Here is a 19,867-nt window from a genome sequence, read left to right on the forward strand (position 1 = left end):
CCCAGTTGGCTTAACTTTCTGTTTTTCTGAAAGCATCAACTTTTAAGCAAAAATCATATACACTCTAGCTGTTTTATTCTGTGAATTTAATACATTTTGCATCTGGATCGGACCTCCATTCTATTAATTGGATAAATTACTTCAGGCTGTTGCCATTAATTGAATTCCCAAATTGAAAAAAATAAACACCAAATTGAAAGTGGCAAAGTTAAGAAAATTTTGGTTCATAATTGCAAATTAATAAAGAGTATGTAATCGGGCACAACAATCCACAACTTATCCCCAGGCCAAATATAATTTTTGCTTTCATCTCTTAATAAATTAGGATAATTATTAAGTAATTATCAACCGACAGATGCAGTGAAAACAGAAGCGAAGTTCACTTAAAACAAAATAAATTTGCTGAGGGGTTTCGAAGCTTTTGGCATCTAAATAGGAGTTTTAGCAAAAGGCTTTGCGATTGAAAGGTATTTTGCCTACGAATAACTTTGCACTATGAAAGAACAAAATTTTTCATTCAACATTTGGAAAATTAAAAGAAAATATGAATAATAAATCTAAAGTAAAATATGTCCAATTACGAATAGAAAACAAGTGCTCGAGATTTTGGATATCCGCTACCCATTTTGAATAAAACCAAAGCAGTGCGGTATTATTCTTACAATATACCAAATTAATATACTGCAAATATATTAAAATATATTGAAGAGTATATTTGGTATATTGAAACAGTACTACATACAAAATAACTCATAGAGCAGCAAATATACGAGATTGCTAGCCAATGCAACTAAGACTCATAGTAAGTATGCGTTTTTTGCATACAAAACTATTTCTTAAAAAACTTTTACATTTTGTATATATATGAACGCAATCAAATTTTAAGGAGACTATCTTATTTTTTAAGAGACTATCTTTAATTTCGCTTGTTACTCGAATTTTTCGATTTGCAGGGTCGAAAGTGGGCGGTTAATCTTTTCTTATAAATTATGAAATTAGTGATTAATAGCAAGAAAATGAAATGTAGTTTTTTTTAATATGGAAATATGCAGGAATATTGCGTCGTCAAATGTCACACTAATTAAATAATGAATTAAGACAGAGCTCGGATGTTGATCTTGATGCGGATTTTGTTGTTTGGCGAGCACACATTTGTTATACGAGTAGCGTATATAATAGTATCATCGTTGTGGTCGCCATCGTCGTCGTCGTCATCATCATCGCAGTCGTAGTCATTGCATAAAGAGCTTCGCGCACAGTTGCACACAAATGGAATGCAGTGCCGCCAACAACAAGGACGACAAGGACAACAAGGAGCGTTACTTGGATTGCATTGCATTGCGTTGCGTGGCGTTGCATTGGATAGCGGGTTCCGGTGCTGCTAATTACTCAAGCAGACGAGTGCACGATGAGGCTTCGAGGACCTTGTCGGCAGCAAACATAATGAACATATGCGACATAGTGGCATAAAAAGGTGTTTTTGCCACTTCAAAAGTTCTACGGTTGCCAGCTACCGCCGCGGCGGGGTCAACGCAAGACGTAAGAGTGGGATGGTGGAATGGGGCGAGGCCAGTGCCGATGACTATATCTGTAACTATGACGAGAGAGAGAGAGAGAGAGGAGATGGGGTAAATTACGCGCTCGTAATTCTAATTAGTGGCATATGTATAAAAAAAAAAAACACACACTCGCACACATAAAGAGAGAAAACACGGAAAAATATGTTTGCAGAAAAATTATTATGTTATTACGGCTTTTGAGCACAAGCTGGTTATGCGTAGGCGGATCTACAACTACAAGTAGGCGTGCCCAAAGGGCGTGGTTTATATAATCCATGTGAGTGTGTGGGCGAGTGCAGCAAACAAATTCAGAAACTAGTTGGCAACAAGAACAGATTGAGAGAGCCATAATGTGGGTCAGATTAAGAGATTTTCATAGAATAATAACTATACAATTTAAAAAGAAACTTTAGCAGCCTGGAAAAACCGGGATATCAAGGACTTGCATTTTGTACTCAGTTTTCAGAGTTTCTATCCATGTACATCAAAATGACAAGTACACACACACAGTTGCTCCCAAGTTTTCAATGGAAATTCAAGTATACATACGATTATAAAAGAATTATTCAATTCATAAAATGTATATTTATTAGTAGTCGTCTCTTTTTGGTTTTCTTTGTTAATCAATTAAACTAGTACTTATTGTCTAAATAATTATGATTTGATACCATGAAAGTTCAATTGTTCCAAATCAGAATAAAATGTTCCGCATCGCATAAGTAATTTATTACCATGGTTGTCATAATCAATACATAATGTATATATTTATATAGTAGAATATTAAATGAAACAACTAAGAAAGCTACAGTTATATTTTAAATAATACTAAAATATACTGAGGGTCATATTTTTTATACCAAATAGGTAAAAATATTCCAGATTCTTAACCAAAGCTGTTAAAACACTAAACCCCGATTGCCGTAGGCGTAATTTGCTATTAATAAGTATTTCTTAAATTCTACAATTTTTATTCTATCGCCATCAAATTCTCAGGAATCATAAATACTATAATTATTTTTTGTCAGAAGTTACTAAGTTTTATTATTATTAAGGAATAACTGGTCTTAAATATTTTGACATATTTTATGGTATGCAATATATATAGCCATCGTTATATTTTATATATTTTTTTTTTTTTTGCAATGTATTAATATGGTTTATATATTACAATCGAACACACTCGACTGTGGTTTTCCTTTTTGATTTAAAATGTAAAATTCTATTGTAGACGATAAATGATGAAATAGAATTAAAGTTTAAAGTGAATTTGTGTGTGTTTAGTATGCTATCAGCATTAGTCGATATATGTTTAACTAGGTTGAGCAAAATATATTAATTTTGTTCTTAATTTGGCCAAATAAATATTCAAACATAAAAAAAACAATTTTTATTGTTGCAAAAATAAAATCATTAGATAATGTCCAAACCACAAAACTATAAAAGACGTATGCTGTGGTTATAATATAATGCAAAACTACAAAAAACCAAAGGAATTAAAATTATTTAATTTCAAAATATAAACTGCTCGAATGTAAGCAAGCTTGCTCAAATTAAAATTGAACTTGTCAAAGTCAAGCGCTGTCAAAATCAATTCTCATTTAGGTAGATTGACGCCCCAATGTGTCAGTATCAAAAAATTTAAGGTTTCTAAAAGCACAGAACGAAATTCGTGATTTTCATAAACCAATAAAAAATAAAAAGATACACAAATGTCGAGTTTAGATGATTTTTTTGCAAAAAAGGACCGCAAGAGGTCCGCAATGAAAACAAACCTCTTGGCAACCGATGTGCTATACCGCACTCTGGAAGAGACTGCAAAAGTGCCGCCGGAAATGGACAACAACGAGAAGCTGCCGCTGGAGGCAATGAACTCTACACGTGCTTCCCTCGAGTTTGGCATTCGATTCCCCAACGACGCTGTTGATGAAGAGGACGAATGGTGCGACTTCACAGAGGACCATGATCAGCCATTTCCAAATCTAACACGCAATTCTAAGCTGCTCTTAAGCCCCACAGCTCCGGTAACCACTGAGGATGTAAAGGTGAGCAACGAACACTCTCAGTATCAAGACACTGGTGGCGATGGGTTAGGCGTCGGGTCGAGTACGGAGGATTCGGGAAAAACTGCATGTCCTTGGCTAAGAGTTGAGCCCAATGAGATCTCAAGCTGCGGCACGACAATTGTTGAATCCGTAGAAAGGAAATCACATCCACTAATTGCAGCACAACCCGATATAATGGTCAAAAAATCAGTCTATGTGCCGCCAGCTTTACGTGCGAGTCAAATCGATATGAAGGTGCGTCCCAAAAAGCCCACAACTCCAAGTGCAGCAGTAAAACTGTCCAAGGGCCAGGCTCCGGACATAAATAATGTCGAATATTTTCCCTCACTTTCTCCCTCTCACATTTCGAAACGTGCCAAGTAGCTTTTACATTTATTTGTCAATTATTCTAGTTTAAATTTGCCACGATTAAAGATTGAGTCACTGTTAAACGCTGTAAGCGCAGTTGTTTATGGGGGGGAAATCTCTACATCCTGCATCTCACTTGATTCCCCGAAGTATCATTAGCTGTAAACGAGCCAAATATTTACAATCAAATCGGTTTAGCCCTAAGTACACCCCGTGGACTTGTGCCGAAACTCACTAGGCATATTTTTCAGATGGTTTTCACACAAATTGCTAATAAAACACGAGCATTGAGTCATCAGATTTTGTTTGTGTTTTCATCACAAAAAATAAATTTACAAAAAATTTAGTTTTAACGTTAACGATTTATTTAAATTTTATTGATAATCAGGACTTCAATAAATTGAATAAAACCTAATTTCAGCAAAAATTACAAATTACTAGAAATAGAATCATTTTAGTATTTCTTGCCGTTTTATTTTTAAGATAGCAAATTCACATCAAAATTTAAATGGGACAACACGACTTTTGGCTATTACGAATTCCATTTAGATTGCGGAATTATATTCCAGTTATCCTCCAATTTCGTCCAGTTGTCAGTACCATATTTAGGGATCAGTTTTGCTGTAACCTACGCACCTTCTAAGCAGGCTAGCAGTGTCCACCGTAGGGTCCATAGCAGGAACAGCAGCCATATGGTCCACATGGACCGCAGCAGTGATTTATGGCTTTGAACCACTGTCCATTATACGGTCCGCAGAAACCGCAAGGTCCTAGTCCACCAGTTGGTCCACAACAGGTGCCAGGCATTGATCGCAAGCACGGATTACACATTTTCTAGCTGATTTACTAGAAATATAAATTTTAGCAAAATTCTATCATTGGTTCAACTGTATCATAAAATACTTACTTTAGCCTGTTTACGGAGCTAGGTAAGCAAAAAATTCAATTGTTTTTGGTTACTTCCAAAAGATGTTTATTGTGCGAGAGCCCAGACGAGAATGAGACAAATGTAAAAAGTTTCAGACTCACTAAAATTTTGATTGAGGAATTTTGAATCAGAGTCTACTTCAAAAAATTTGAAAATCCAATGGAAATTAAAGAAACTAAATAAGCAAATAAAGAAAAAATATAATAAAAGAAAGCTAATATAATATAAGATAAGACTAAGGCACATTTGATTACCAATAAGTATCAACTTTTGCATCAGTTGGTGCAATTCTGCATTCCTCTGCCAATGACAGTTTATTGATAATTTAGTATCTTAAAAAAATATAGAAATGATTAGACAGAAAAAGTCAGTCGTCACATATAGTTGTTAGAGTAAAGTCGTCATATAATATTATATAGAGAAAAGTCTTCATAGAGTCGTAAAACTTAATAAGTCAATAAGTTTGATTGTGAAATCCATGCCGTGTACCAAAAAGATTGAATTTAATTAATATTCAAATACAAAGCCCTTGTTTTGATTTCAAACTTGTGAAATTAAAACCAAATTAAATAAATGTTAATTTGACATTCCTATATAAGATAAACTAAATAAATAAAATACTAAATTAATGAATTAAATTATTAAAAAAAAATGTTTTATGTAAAGAAAAGAATTTAAAATCGTTTATACTAAAATTTGGATTGTTTATTTGAAACGAAACAGTTTAGAAACGATTAGTCAAAATAACTTTAACTTTTGCACAGTCAACAATATTTATGTATGACTAAACAAAAAGGTGAACGTTCAGAATGCATAAGTAAATTACACTTTTGAATAATGCTTTAAACGTCATATTTATCTACAATGTTTGTTCTTCCTGCAATTGGCTAAGCGATTTCCTCGCTTACTCCAAAGGACGCTCTGCATACTGGGCGTACTCCCTAGGGCTAACCATTAGCATTTGTGCTCTGTTAAACTTTTGAGAAATCAGCGTTCACATTGCAGAAGCTGAAATCTGTGTAGTCATGCGTCTGCTGCCTGGCAGCGAATCAAATAGAAATACACTTGACTGCACTTCTGAAATATTTCCAGTGTCGTTTGCCAGTTTCCCTTAAGGCGGTCCGTATCTATCTACATGTCCACGTCCACGTCCATGTCTGAGACTCTGAGGGCGCAACAAGTGGAACCACTTTTTCGACTAAACTCTGTTCCTTCCATATTTCCCCACTCACATTTACTTTTCTCAATCTTTCTTTTTTTTTTTTTTTGATTGTTTTAGTCCGCAAGTGAAGACAAAACACAAGAGCCTGAACCACTTTACTTGGCTGTGCATTTCATAATAGAAATATGCTACTATTTCTCGAGCTGCTTCTGAGTTTGAGTCTGGGTATATTTTCTCAGTCTCCCAGTTTCCCAGTTTGCCACCACCCACTTGACTTGCGCCGTTGTTTACTTCAAACCGGATTCACAGTCAAAGGGAAGTAAAGTCATTTGACAAGTTTTGTCACGTGCGTCACATGTTGGAATGCTGCTCCCAGCTACAACTGCAACTACGACGGCTGCTCGTACTTCAGCTTCTGCTTCTGGAGCAGAGCAGAGCAGCTCCTTGGTCTGGCTTCTGTACATTTTAAGCAATTTTCCACACAGCAGTTGTCATTGTTTCACAAAATTATTCTTCTTGTTGTCGTTGTTGTTGACCTGGTTTTTCTGCTTACACAGCAACAGCAAAAGCAAAAGCAAAAGCAAAAGCCTTATCGTCGTCGCTCTCTTGCTCGTTGTCGTCGTTGTCGCCTAGGATCTGAGGGTGTTGCTCTTGTCGCTTTGGTTGTTTGTTTAAATGTGTTTGTGATTATTTAGTTATGGCATCTAATTGAGTTTTGTATTGTTGTTTGTCTCCTCTGCTCAGTTTCTGTGTATATTGTGTGTGCTTCTATGTATGTATGTGTGTGTGTGTGAGTGTGTTGTGTGGCGCCTCATGCCACAAACTAATTGAGTTGATTACCTCAACATTTTGTGAGTTGTCCGTCGGATATCGAGCATAGGGAGCGTGAAGGAATGTCTAAAGGATTCTTGTCTGAGCTTCCAATAAAATTTAAAGATTGTGCATAATGGCAAAAGACAAGAATGTGAATCGGACCAGTGCACTGCAGTGTTAGTTATTTGATTGTCATCCCATATATCAAGGGGGTTTTCTAAGTTTCTGGATATTAATATAATAGAACCAGTTTATAGCGCTATTCGTGTCTCATTAAATTCTTTATTATAATTGGATTTTCTATAGAGAGCGTAGAGTGATTTAAGTGTTATCAGAAACCACTATTCTATTTATTTTTTAAACCTGATATTATTCTATAATTAGCATGTATTGTCTACAGCAAAAAAGCGCAAATCGAAAACCTTAAATCTGATATTATTGTATAATCCATTTCTGCTTAGCTACATTAATTGGATTTCCTATAGAGAGAGTGATTTAAATGCAATCTTATTCTTTTTTATTATATAAATCTGATATTATTGCATAATTAGCATGTATTGTCCAAGACAAAAAAAAACGCGCAAATCGAAGAGCTTACACAAATATAATCCCAAATCCATTAGAAGACTCTGTCCCTTTTACACACTTCTACATAAGCCTTATGAGTATCCCATAGAGCCACACTCACACACATGCACACACATCTCTCATACTGAGCAACTCATTCACAATAGACGATTGGCAATAGACAAACTCCATTTGAGCGTATAATTGCATGCAGCGTTTTATAAATCAGCATCAGCAGCTTCATGTCGTCTTCTTGACGCTTTTCTCTTTTGGGGTTTTATGCTTTTGATTGCTCAATTGCTGACGGACAGACTGATAAACTGACAGACTGATTGACTGACTGACGAACAAACAGACGGACGAATGGACTAACTGATTCGATGAGTGATTGTTGGCTGGCTGCCTAGTTGTCTAGTTGCCTAGCTCGATGCTTGGCTGACTTGTTGTGCATTTCAATAAAACATTCGCTGCATTACAACTACAATGGGCATAAGTTATGCTCCCTCGACGTCGGCAGCGATGAATTGAACGGAACTGAACGGATTTCAACACAATCATCACTGCTCAACGATGGAGAGAGATCGATAGATAGAGACTCAGAGAATGAAGGAATGTTAGAGTTCTTGATTCGCACTAATTCCTCAACAATGATGATGTATGCATTGAATTGACTGATTGATGCTATTCCCTCAATGGAACGCAAGCAATCTTTTGTCTGCCATATATCTGGTCATTATACCACTCTATTTTGCACTCGAAATAAGAGTTTGCGTTGTCCACACAATATTTTTGTTTGCTGCTTCGTCACTGTTTCGAGTTCATATCAAAATAGCAAAAACAACAGCTAAAATATTTATCGCAAAACTTCCGCTGCACGGTCCCTGCGAATGGGGACATTGAACTTTCCATATTTCCCGGTGCCTTCGGCAATATACTTGTATGTTTGTATGTAAACAATAACTGGAGGCACGTAAGATTTAAACAGCACAGTCACAACACATTTGGCTCTGTTGATATTTTAAAGTTCTCAGCTTGGCATCCAATTTTAACGTTCGAGCGCCTGCAACTATACAATGAAATATAAAACCAGCACGCGATGAAAAAGCAGCGCCAAAAGAATAAAGAACAAACCAACTTTTGCTTTAATTTGCATCAAAATGTAATTTAGAAATTAGCTTCTGTTATTTATTATTGAACTTTTGCCCTGCTTAGCAAATAAAAACACGTAAATATTTATTTGGCAGGCAAGGCCTCCATCACTTTCGTGAAGTGCACTTTCTCATTGATGCTGCATTCAATTGATGAAATTGATTTTTACTTCGATGCCTGGCAATTATACAAAAAGGTTTTCAAGGTTGCCAAACAACAAATATCAATCAAACATTAAATTTGCTATTGGCTTCATTTCGTTTACATTCCAAATCGATTTTCGCTTTAAAATATATTCGACTAATTACTAATTAATTAATAAAAACAACAACTTGTTCACCTTATAAATTGCATTTCTAAGGCAATTTGTCTTCAAAGTGTCATAAAATGCATGCCTCACAACATTCTTGTTGCAACAATAACAACATCAATAACAAGAAGAAGAACTACTAAATTCCATAACGAAAAACGGAGTACAACTAAAAGTTTGTAATTAAAACTTTACGCACGTTTTGTCTAAGTAAATACGAAGGCGGCAGCAACACAGACACGTTGTCAGTAGCTATTTGGCTTTGTCTTTACGTATGCATGATGCGAACCTAAATTTTGTGTTGCATACTTAAGTGGGCATGCCTTGGCCCTAGGCTGCATGCGGTATTCTGGACGAGAGACAGCTCAGTTCAGTTCAAAGAAAGCACATGTCCCAGCGCACTGCTGGAGGATAGTCCAAAATCTCTCTCACTGCCACTGATTACGTGGACAGATGCCATAGCAACAAAATCCGGCATGCAGTACGACAGAGTTTCATGAAAACTTTTCAACTAATTTACTATTTGAAGGGCAGCTTTTCATTAAGAGATTGTATGTAAAAATAACCGAAAACAAATAGTAATGTTATTTTTGTATATGCTATTTTATGATATTTGTAACGAAATAATGCCCTTATGATATATACTTTTTTTAATATAATGAATTTTGCAAAATAATTGTACTATTTTTCCAACAATTATAGTCAACGAAGGTTATTAAATTTCTAATATTTTATGGTACAAATATTTTAAAACTAGAATATTCTGCAGTTATAGTTAGCAAGTTAGCAAACATGGAAAGTTCACATGGAAATATTTTACACATTGTTTGTTTTATAGTTTGCTAAACTAGTTGAGTTGTTGGGCAGTTGATTATTCAGTATTCTTACAATACCCTGCAGGCAAAGTATTTCGCAAAGGGTTGTTTAATTTCAGTAATTATGTATTAAATATTGTCATTAATGATTTTACATCTATGTCTAGCTCTAAATAATGTCATTTTTGTATTGATCATTGTTAAGGAGAATATTCCATAAGAATTGATATCCTTTGTTTGTATTTTTAGTTATGACGAGCAATAGTTTTAATTGCATGTCTTTTGCTACAAACTAACTTTTTTGTAAAAAATATATTTTAATGACTCTTTAACTTATGCATGTATGGCCATCTGTACGTATGTGTGTATACATGTTCAAGTTAAAGTTGCGGTCACATTCCACCCCAGATATTGGCCTCTCTACCAGCCAGGATTCATTTGAGAGTTAATTGTCAGAATTGTTCGTCGCGTCGGATGTCGGCTTTAAAAATTGTATGTAAATTATTGTAAATTGTTGCGGTTCCGCTCTTTACTTACACAGCAATCGCTCAATACTCTAGGAAGATAGATGACGCTTATACACATGGTTGGAAATATATACATATAAAAATAAAAATGATAAGCATAAACAATTCGAATATGCCAACTTTATCCGTATAAAAATTGAACTAAAGTGGGCTAAGTACGAAAAATTTAACTTAAATGTAAGAGTATTTGAATATTCGTTCTCCTTTTTTGGGATGTTCGGTTATTGGTTGGCGCTGAATTTTACATACATGTCGCTTACAGTTTTTATAACCATTATTGCCCCGAATGTGTGTGCATCGTGTCGGTATTTGTGTTGCCATCGTTGTTGATATTGCATTTTAAACATTTATTATACAATCGCCTTTTGCCAAATACACAATTTGTAATATTTGGCAATTATATACATTTTATTTGCATTTTATTGCTTGTATCGCCTGCTGATTTCTTATAATTATATAACATGTGTTTACGTCATTGTTTTGCTTAATTGCAGAAGGCTAAATTTTCGATTTAATTTAAAATTATATGTATATTTTTATTTATTTAATTTAGTTGTGAAAAACTAATAATGCAGAAATAAAATCACAATTCATATGCGAATTGTAGCAAAAGAAAAACTATTTACATGTAGTTCAAAATCAAAACTTTCAACAAATTTACTGTCTGTTCAAATATTCCACGTTCGTTTTAGTATATAATTTTGAAATTATTATTCAAGCTGTCATCGACAGGCGTGTCGTCGTCCCTGACAATGTAAAAATGCTTAGGTGAAAAAATGAATTGCTGAACCGTTTTTGCCCAGCAGCTGAACATCATTACTCACGTAGTGGAAGTGTGGATTATCACGTCAGCCACTGTAAGAAAGTAGGAATAAAAACCGGGAAATAAATAACCATTTAAATCGTGCCACAAACTGAATACTCTTGTGATTGTAAACTTTGATATATTCTAGTATTATGAATAAACTATCGATTTAAACAACATGTGTTGCATTCAAAATTTAATATCTAAATTTTTTATAAGCCAAATCATAAATCAAAAATTAAAGTTTTTATAATTTTAAAATGAAAGATTATTAGTAAGTTGTAGTCACAATAGAAAACAGAATTTTTTGTACATTGTAAATAAAAATGAAGGACTTTTTCTTAACATTCACAGCTTTTAAATATTCCAATCTTGAATTCCACAGATTGCTTTCTTTATTATTGTGAAGGTAAGGCAGCTATTTGACAAGTAAGTGTTTGATTAATGCATTTTGTCTGTGGCCATGCTTTACCTTTATTCGGTTAGTGATCCGTTTCCTCAGCCACTCGCTTTTTTCACATTTGATCAAATCTTGTATTGTCATAGCCACAAATAGAAACAAATGGGCAACGGTCACTTTCTTAGTATGTCCGCTCTGATGCAAAACAGCTGCCCAGAATGTCAACAAAATTTTACCACCAAATTATTAATAAATATGAAATCAAAATCGTCAAAAAAAAAATGTATACAAAATGGTTTCTAAAAATCACTGAAATGATTTGCATAGCTTCGCACGCATTTTTATTATCAATTTTTGATATGGTGAGCTTCGTTTCAGTTTCACCTCCATAAAATATTATACATATAGAGCTATTAATTTTTTGGTGCTGTGGAAACGGGCCATAAGTAAAGTAAATTCCTCATAAGCAAGTTTAGATAATAAACAATTTAGAAAGCTATAGTCGAGTGTGCTTGACCGTGAGATATCCGTTGCCCATTTTGAGCAAAAATAAAACAATGCGGTATTTATTTTAAAATACAGCAAAAATATATATAAAATATATATAAAAAATTATACCAAGTATTCATTTTTTGGTAGATTGAAACTTTAACTACATTTAAAACACATCAGATTCCCATTTGACAGCTTTCAGCCCTTACCCTCACAATAGTGCAAATTATACGTAACAATATCGGTCAGTATGAAATTGGTATTAGCGGTGGAGACGCAATGCAACTAATTACCACACTTAATTAAGATTACACACGCTTGCACACACACTTGCATACGAAATAATACAAGGGTACCTATTGGGGAACTTCGTAAGCGGATTCGCTTTAAGATAGGTAAATGTAAAGACAGAATCCGTCTCAAGGCATTGCAGCATTAAATGTTTCTTGCACTTCAAATGCAACGCAACCACTTAAAATTCAATTAATTTTTAATCAATTGCCGAGCAACTGTGTTCACTGCTGGATAATAATAATAATAACAACAATAATAACAAAAACAAGGGCACATGGCGCACGCATCGTTGTGTTGAGCAATGTCCCCGCCAGCCTCAGTACTGAATTCTCTCATTCTCCATCCAGCTGGTGTCATTGACTGACATCAGAACGACAGCCACAAATAACCGCAGGATAACTTCATTTGCATGCACCACACACACACACACACATGCATATGCACACACACATTCACAAAATGGTGGAGCCTCGATGTGACCAACACTTTTCGTTGCATACTTTTGTGAATCGTCCACGAAAAACCATATAAAATATTTTGCGGTCATATGCCTACGTGTATGTGTGAGTATTTATATTTATGTATGTAAGCTTTGTACATATGTATATATATTATATCCGCTGTCTGCATTTACATTAAAAGAATTTTTATTATTGTTGTTCGCAGCTTGTAATACATGCATGCAAAAATGTCTTTTATTAACAGATAGTTAAAAATGCAATGCGATAAATATGAAAGCTGCAATGCTCTGCACACTTTGATCGAATTTCGCATAATCATTTGAGGACAAAATTTAAATATATTCCAATATTAATAAATTATATTTTAATTTCGTTTATAAACCATAATTCTTCGTCAACTCATGTTTAATTTCATCTCAGAGACCGATTATTTTTAAAGACAAACTGCACCAACCAGTTAACAGACTCGCATCGCTTGAAGCCCAGCATTTATGCGTTGGCAAAGGCTGCAAATAAAACGCTTTTACATGAATAAATTAAAAGAAATTAAATAAAAATTGTAAACTGGCACAATAACAACAACACATAATAATTAATGCGAATGTGACATGAATATGCTGCAGAATGAAACTCTTATTTCGCAGTTCCTTAACCTTTAAATTCTCAAATCGTGTAACAACTGTCCCACCGTTGCTGGGCCAAATTCCAATTTCTTGTAATATCAGCCCCTTGTTGGGTGCCAGAAGTACTTGCAGCATGCCGCGCCGCCACACTGCTTTTTTTCCTACTTGCGTGTGCGGCTCCTTGATCATCATCACCAGCCGAGCGGGACCCTTTGAACCCTTAGCTCTTCCGGGATGTGGGGGGGTTGTTGCTGTCACTGATGATCGCTATGCTTGCGGTGAATTATTATAGAGTCCCTCATCAAATATGCATGGAACGATCCGCATGCGAATACAACAAAAGGCATACATGCCTAAAACAAAACCAAGTAAACTATGGCCAATTAAACATACTAATTTGAAACTGAAAAGAAAACTCACAAGAAAAGTAGGGTACCTAAATGGAGGACGAAGGTGTTGATGTCACTCTCCTTGTTCGCTACCCACCCAGCCATAGTCTTCTAATGTATTTTTAAGTGAAGACCCCAAACGCAGCTTTTTATTTACCCCTTCTTATGCTCCCATGTCATCAGAAAAGAAAACTTAGTATTTCATCATCATTATAAAATTTAATTATTCAAGCAGAAAGAAACGGAAATGTAGTATATTCATAATAATGAATAGTTATTTTAACAAAAATGTATCCAGATTTGCCAAATAAACTAGAGTATAACTTAGTATTAGAATATGTGTACAAGTATAATTATCAGTATGAGTGGCCGTACATATGTATAAGAAAGTCGTTCAAATATTCAGAATTTTTAATGTGTTTAGGCTACTGCATGCGAAATAGTATCTAAAATTTTGTACATTTTATACTATTTTATTTTAGTTGTAATTAATTGTTCATTTCATTTTCATATTTCATGTTGCATGTTTTAGGTTTTTGCTCTCAGCAAGTAGGTTTTAGAACAACTTCATTCGGTAGCGCAAGTAAGTATGTATGAGAGCAAGTAGGTTTTAGAACAACTTCATTCGGTAGCGCAAGTAAGTATGTATGAGAGTAAGTAGGTTTTAGAACAACTTCATTCGTACAGTTTTGTATTATTTTATTTCACTGAGCAGTTTAATATTATTGTGTGGTTTTATTTTTTTAATATTCACTGACTGTTATATATTTTGTATTTGTTTTGTTGTCATTTAAATACGATTGCAAAATACACTTGACAAAACATTCATTCGTATTTCTTTTCTCCGCGCCTGAAAAGAAATCGCAATCGCGATACATGGCAATAAAATACGAATATTAATGAAAAGGCAATCAGTTAACTCATTTCTGCTTTTTCTTTATTTTCGTCTTTATTATTCTGGACTAGGCAGATGAGTTACCTGATGCACTTGTCATTGCAAATCAAGGCAAATACATAACAAGAGATAGAATAATAAATGAAAAGAAAAGTACGCAAGCCGTCGGCAATCACAGCGCGGCTACACTGGCCAACACAAAGGTGTTAACGATGTGGTAGCTAACGCCTTGCGACTTTCCTTTCTCACTCACCCAATTTTCCTCGATGAAGGCCTTCTCGACGATGTTGGTGTTGTTGGTTTTGTTTAAATTTCGTTTAGTTTAAATTATTTTACCAATTCATGATTTGCACTTGATTGTTTTATGACACTTTGTTTTTGTACGTTATTGGGCACAGAAAAAAAAACAACAAAAAATGTTCTGTCGAGTGTAGTTTTTTTTTTATTAATTTTTTTTTTTCTTTTAATATTTTTACACACACACAAGGTCTATTTCACTGCTTCAGTGGTTTTTTTTGTCTTTTGCTCACGTTGTTCACCAAACTTAATTATGCTTTTTAATTACTCTTTTTTTTCACTATGCTCATATGATTTTGGGCTTTCAGTATTTTAATAATTTTAACTGATATTCAGCCGCAATGTTGTTTGATTTTTGAAAGCGATCTGCACTCGCTATGCACACACTTCTATTTCTGTTACATTTATTATTTTATAAATTATTTAATTTATTATTTATTTGTTGTCTGCTCCCTGCTGCTGCTGTCGGTCGTCGCCTTAGCCAGTTGGCTGGTAGCAAAGATTATTTTTTCCTCTGTATATATAAGTGGACACCTGATTTAAACAATTTTTTATGAAATTTTTGCAACTAATTATTTTTTTCCTATTTTTATAATATTTACCTTGCCTGGACGGCACTTTGAAGTATTCTGCTAATGCCAGCGTTTTGCGGCAAAAGCGGCGGGGATGGACAAAATTATCCAAGATTAATAATTTTTTTTTTCTTGGCCACGAGGCCTTAATACTTTTGATGTTCTGGGTGGATATACAGAATTTCTAGAGCGTCTGCTTCCTTAGAGATCTTGAGTGAAAAAGATCTAACCTTGATAGTGCAGATCTTAACCAGCCCAAGTGAGAGCGAAATTCACCACATGGTGAATTTACATCTGTCACCCACAACGCTGTAACTCTCCACTGTCACCCACATATCTACGTACGCCTATGCGCGCCTAACTATTTAAATTCAAATCCTAACGTATTATTTATTTTTGGGGTTATTTTAAGTTTTTAAATTTTATCGTTGTTTTTTTATGTATGTATGTACTGTATGGGTCCATTACAAAACCAGATAATCTAACGAGTCTACGAGGCACGATTAGATGGAATTAGCTGCGTAAATCCTTGGCGTGATATGTGCCGATTTCTTTGCCTTGCAATGTTTCCAAGATATAGTATGCAGTACCTACTTTCTTCTTTATTCGACACTTGGTAAACTGCGAACCTAACTTTTTGTTGAAATTGTTCGAGAAATTGCTCAAATAAAAGTTTCTTTTAAACACCTCTTGGCCTTCTTTAAAAGCAACTGGCTTTGCTCGCAAATTGTATTGCGTAGCGTTACGTTCATAAGCAGCACGACTATTTTGTTTAATATCCTCTCGCAACAATTGTATCTGATCCCTTGGATTCAGCAGGGGTGACTCTTCTAATACAGATAATTTTTTCAGTAACTTGTAATCACCAGCATGGTTGATCATATTAAATCCGAATAAAGCTTTATACGGCGAACATCCAATCGCTTGATGTAAAGAAGATCGTAGAGCTGAAGAAATATGGGTCAAGTTTGTATCCCACTCTGTCTGATCAGTTCGAAGATACGAGCGAACAGCTGCTAGCAAAGAGCGATTAACCCTCTCGGCAGCATTGCTTTGAGGCGAATATAAAGCAGTGCAAGTATGAATTATTCCAAACTTTGTTAAAAATGATTTAAATTCATTCGATTTGAATTGAGATCCATTGTCACTTACAATGATCTCAGGAACACCAAACTCTGCAAAGATTCGTTTTCCAAGAAATTCGTTAACAGCTGCTGTTGTAAATTTTTTTAACGGACATAGCCAATGATATCGGCTGAAATGATCAAGGACGATGAGCAGCCCAATATGACCCTTCTTGCTTCGTGGATAAGGACCAAGTATGTCAATATATAACTTTTGAAAAGGCCTACACGATATACTTTGCTGACCCATTGGAGGTCGTAACGTCATATTTGGCGCTTTCGTTTCTTTGCAAACATCACATTCACGCACATATTCCCGCACCTGTTTAGATAGACCTGGCCAATACAAGTGCCTTCGTAATCGTTCAATAGTTTTCTGCATTCCACCGTGAGAAGATACGACGCAATCATGCGCTTGCCGAATAGCTGCAACTCGTAATGACTCCGGCACCCATAACTTCCAAACATCCATATCTTGGACTGCGTTTCCCGATGGGTGTTCAGTGCGAATGTAGACATATTTATCTACAGCCTTCATATCAGGGAATTTCTCAGTATTCGCGTCCACTAAGTCTTTTAGTTCTACGTATTCAGCCTCAAGAAATGCTGGAGAATCTAAATCAATTTCTGGACCTATCCATTCGACGCTATCAATCTCTGCTTCACTAATTCTTGACAATGCATCTGGAACAACGTGATCCTTGCCTTTTCGATGCGAAATGGTAAACTTAAACGCTTGTAAACGAAGAATCCATCTAGCCAATCTGCCAGATACATTCTGCTGTCGCATTAGCCATAAGAGACTCGAATGATCCGTCACTACTTCGAATGGTTGTAGTTCGAGATAGCATCTAAATTTTTCAACGGCTAAAATTACTGCAAGACACTCTCTTTCTGTAACGCTGTAATTTCTTTGAGCTTTCGACAATTTTTTTGACATAAATGCCAGTGGCCGTTCCTCTCCTGTATCTGAAAGTTGCACTAATACAGCACCAATACCATGATCGCTGGCATCGCAATGTACGAAAAATTTTCGAGAAAAATCTGCGTTTTGCAGCACTGGAGCGGTAGTTAACAATGTCTTTAACCTATCCATTGCTTCCTGGGCTTCTAACGACCATTTAAAGCATTTTTTTTGTTTTCAACACTTCGGTAATGGGACACGAAATTTCAGCAAAATCTTTAATGAATCTTCGGTACCAACCACAAACTCCGAGGAAACCTCGAACTTGCTTCAAGTTCTTGGGAGTAGGCCAGTTTAGTACACAAGATATTTTCTCTGGATCGGTTGCTACTCCCCCCATTACTTATCACATATCCTAAGTAATTAACCTTTGTGACACAAAAGTGACTTTTAGAAACGTTCAACGTAAGGTTTGCCTTTCGAAATTGATCTGCTATGCGAACTAACACAGCAAGGTGAGATGAAAAATCTTCGGAAACGATAACGAGATCATCCAGATATCCGAAAACGCAATGGCGTAAATCGGGCGGGATTAAATCATCCATTAATCTCGACATTGTAGAAGGAGCATTGCAAAGACCAAAAGGCATGACGGTAAATTGGTATAAAGATCGACCTGGAACAGTGAAAGCAGTCAAAGGTTTCGCTTCTTCGGTAAGCTCTATCTGCCAATATGCATCCTTGAGATCTAGCTTAGAAATCAAATTAGCCTTTGGAAGTCGAGCGAAGATACCTTCAATGCTTTGCAACGGATAAGCATCCTTTCGGGTGGCCTCATTTAGCTTTCGAGCATCCAAGCATAATCGAACCTTGTTTGGCTTTACAACCATGCGCATTGGAGAGCTCCAAGCACTTTGCGATGGTTCAATTACCCCAAGCCGAAGCATACGATCAATTTCTGAGAACATCAACTTTTCAACTGCAGGACTCACTGGATAGTGACGCTGCTTCACTGGCTTACTATCACCAATTTCAATGTTATGTTTAATTAACGCCGTTCGACCCAATCCCTGTCTTTCAAAATTTGGAAATAACTCCTTTACTGCCTCCAATTGCTGTCGTTCTTGCATGGATAATGGATATCTATCATCAGCTTGATCCTGTTCTATCTCTTCCGACAAAATTGAACTAATTACTCCTGGTGCGAGTTCAAATTCTCGCCAGAAATCTATTCCTAGTATTAATTTCTGAGCTATCGATGGAATAATGTAAAGATCTATCTGTCTTTCCTTGTCTTTATATTTCATTTGTACTTTCAAAATGCACTTTAGCATCAGCTGTTCGAACTTGCGACTTTATTGGCTTAAAATTGGGATGATTTGAAAAATCCAACGCAGCCAAAGAATCACCAAGACAACTGATGTTTGCTCCAGTATCAAGCAAGCCAAGTTCGGAAAACTCTAAGAATGAAACACTTGCATAACTACGACGGTCAACATTATTTTGGAAAATGGTTGACACCATCATAGCTTTCTTGCTTTTAAGAAACTTAAAATATTTTCGTTGACGAATAGTGTTTCGACGACTTTTCTTCCCCTGTCCAGCAAAAATTCTCTCTCTAGCTATATAATAATCTCTTAATCTCTCATGATAAGGCTTAAAACTATTGCGTATTTCAGGACGAGTTAATGGATCGGCTTTTCGCTCTAAAATTCTAACCGTTTTACTTTCTAAATTCAACTTATCTCCTATTTCTGGGACATCCTTCCTGCATTGGATGCCCCCCTTTGCCGGTTTTCCTGCTTTTGTTTGCAGTTCTGGCAATTTGGCTTATACACTTGCTACGTGGCCATTTGGAGCACCTAGACTTCCCGAACCTGACATAGAGGACAAAACGCGAGAAACCGTTTCTCGGACAATGGACTCTACATCTATCTGAAAATTGGGTGGCGCTTGAGAATGATTTGATCTTCGTGGTCTTGTTGGACGACCTCTTCTAGCGGGTGCATTCGGATTCCGATTTGCCTGTAATCTCACATTCGCTGGAGTACTACCAGGCGGAGGACAAATATCGTGAGATGGAGCGTCAATAGGGATCAGCGCTTCGGCTCCTTTTGGTGCCTGTGAATTCAAAGATTCCAACTGATGTGCTAACGATCGAGTAACCGGGCGATATCCAGTTGCAACCACTCGTTGCGTTGGATTTGCATCGTCACTTTTGGAGTTTGGAGAATGATTGCCAACAACTACTTTCCATTCTTTTGGTTGAACTGCTACTAAGCAGCTGGGACACTCTTTATGGACTTGCACTCGCGTTTCCAAACAACTTTTATGGAATACGTGGTGACAATTTGTAACAGCAACCGGCTG

General features: G+C 35.8%; 1 protein-coding gene and 2 long non-coding RNA genes across 3 annotated transcripts; 1 reads left to right on the forward strand and 2 right to left on the reverse strand.

Moving 5' to 3' along the window:
* Positions 1-3,319: 3,319 nt before the first annotated feature.
* Positions 3,320-3,985, forward strand: LOC133847701 (protein CDV3 homolog). Its single transcript, XM_062282884.1, has one exon. It carries the CDS (start codon positions 3,320-3,322, stop codon positions 3,983-3,985), a length of 666 nt encoding a protein of 221 aa, XP_062138868.1.
* A 437-nt stretch (positions 3,986-4,422) lies between these two features.
* LOC133850494 (uncharacterized) lies at positions 4,423-5,136 on the reverse strand. Its single transcript, XR_009895639.1, has 2 exons — positions 4,878-5,136; positions 4,423-4,816 (listed from the first exon to the last, which is right to left on the reverse strand). It is a non-coding gene; the product is annotated as an uncharacterized LOC133850494 (long non-coding RNA).
* Positions 5,137-15,034: 9,898 nt separating this feature from the next.
* Positions 15,035-15,704, reverse strand: LOC133834873 (uncharacterized). Its single transcript, XR_009893490.1, has 2 exons — positions 15,500-15,704; positions 15,035-15,431 (listed from the first exon to the last, which is right to left on the reverse strand). It is a non-coding gene; the product is annotated as an uncharacterized LOC133834873 (long non-coding RNA).
* Between the last annotated feature and the right edge of the window lie 4,163 nt (positions 15,705-19,867).

Source organism: Drosophila sulfurigaster, chromosome 2L (assembly GCF_023558435.1).
Source record: "Drosophila sulfurigaster albostrigata strain 15112-1811.04 chromosome 2L, ASM2355843v2, whole genome shotgun sequence".
Lineage (NCBI taxonomy): Eukaryota > Metazoa > Arthropoda > Insecta > Diptera > Drosophilidae > Drosophila > Drosophila sulfurigaster.

Coding starts and splice junctions, on each gene's coding strand:
- LOC133847701 (XM_062282884.1), top strand. CDS start 3,320: ATGAAAACAAACCTCTTGGCAACCGATGTGCTATACCGCACTCTGGAA.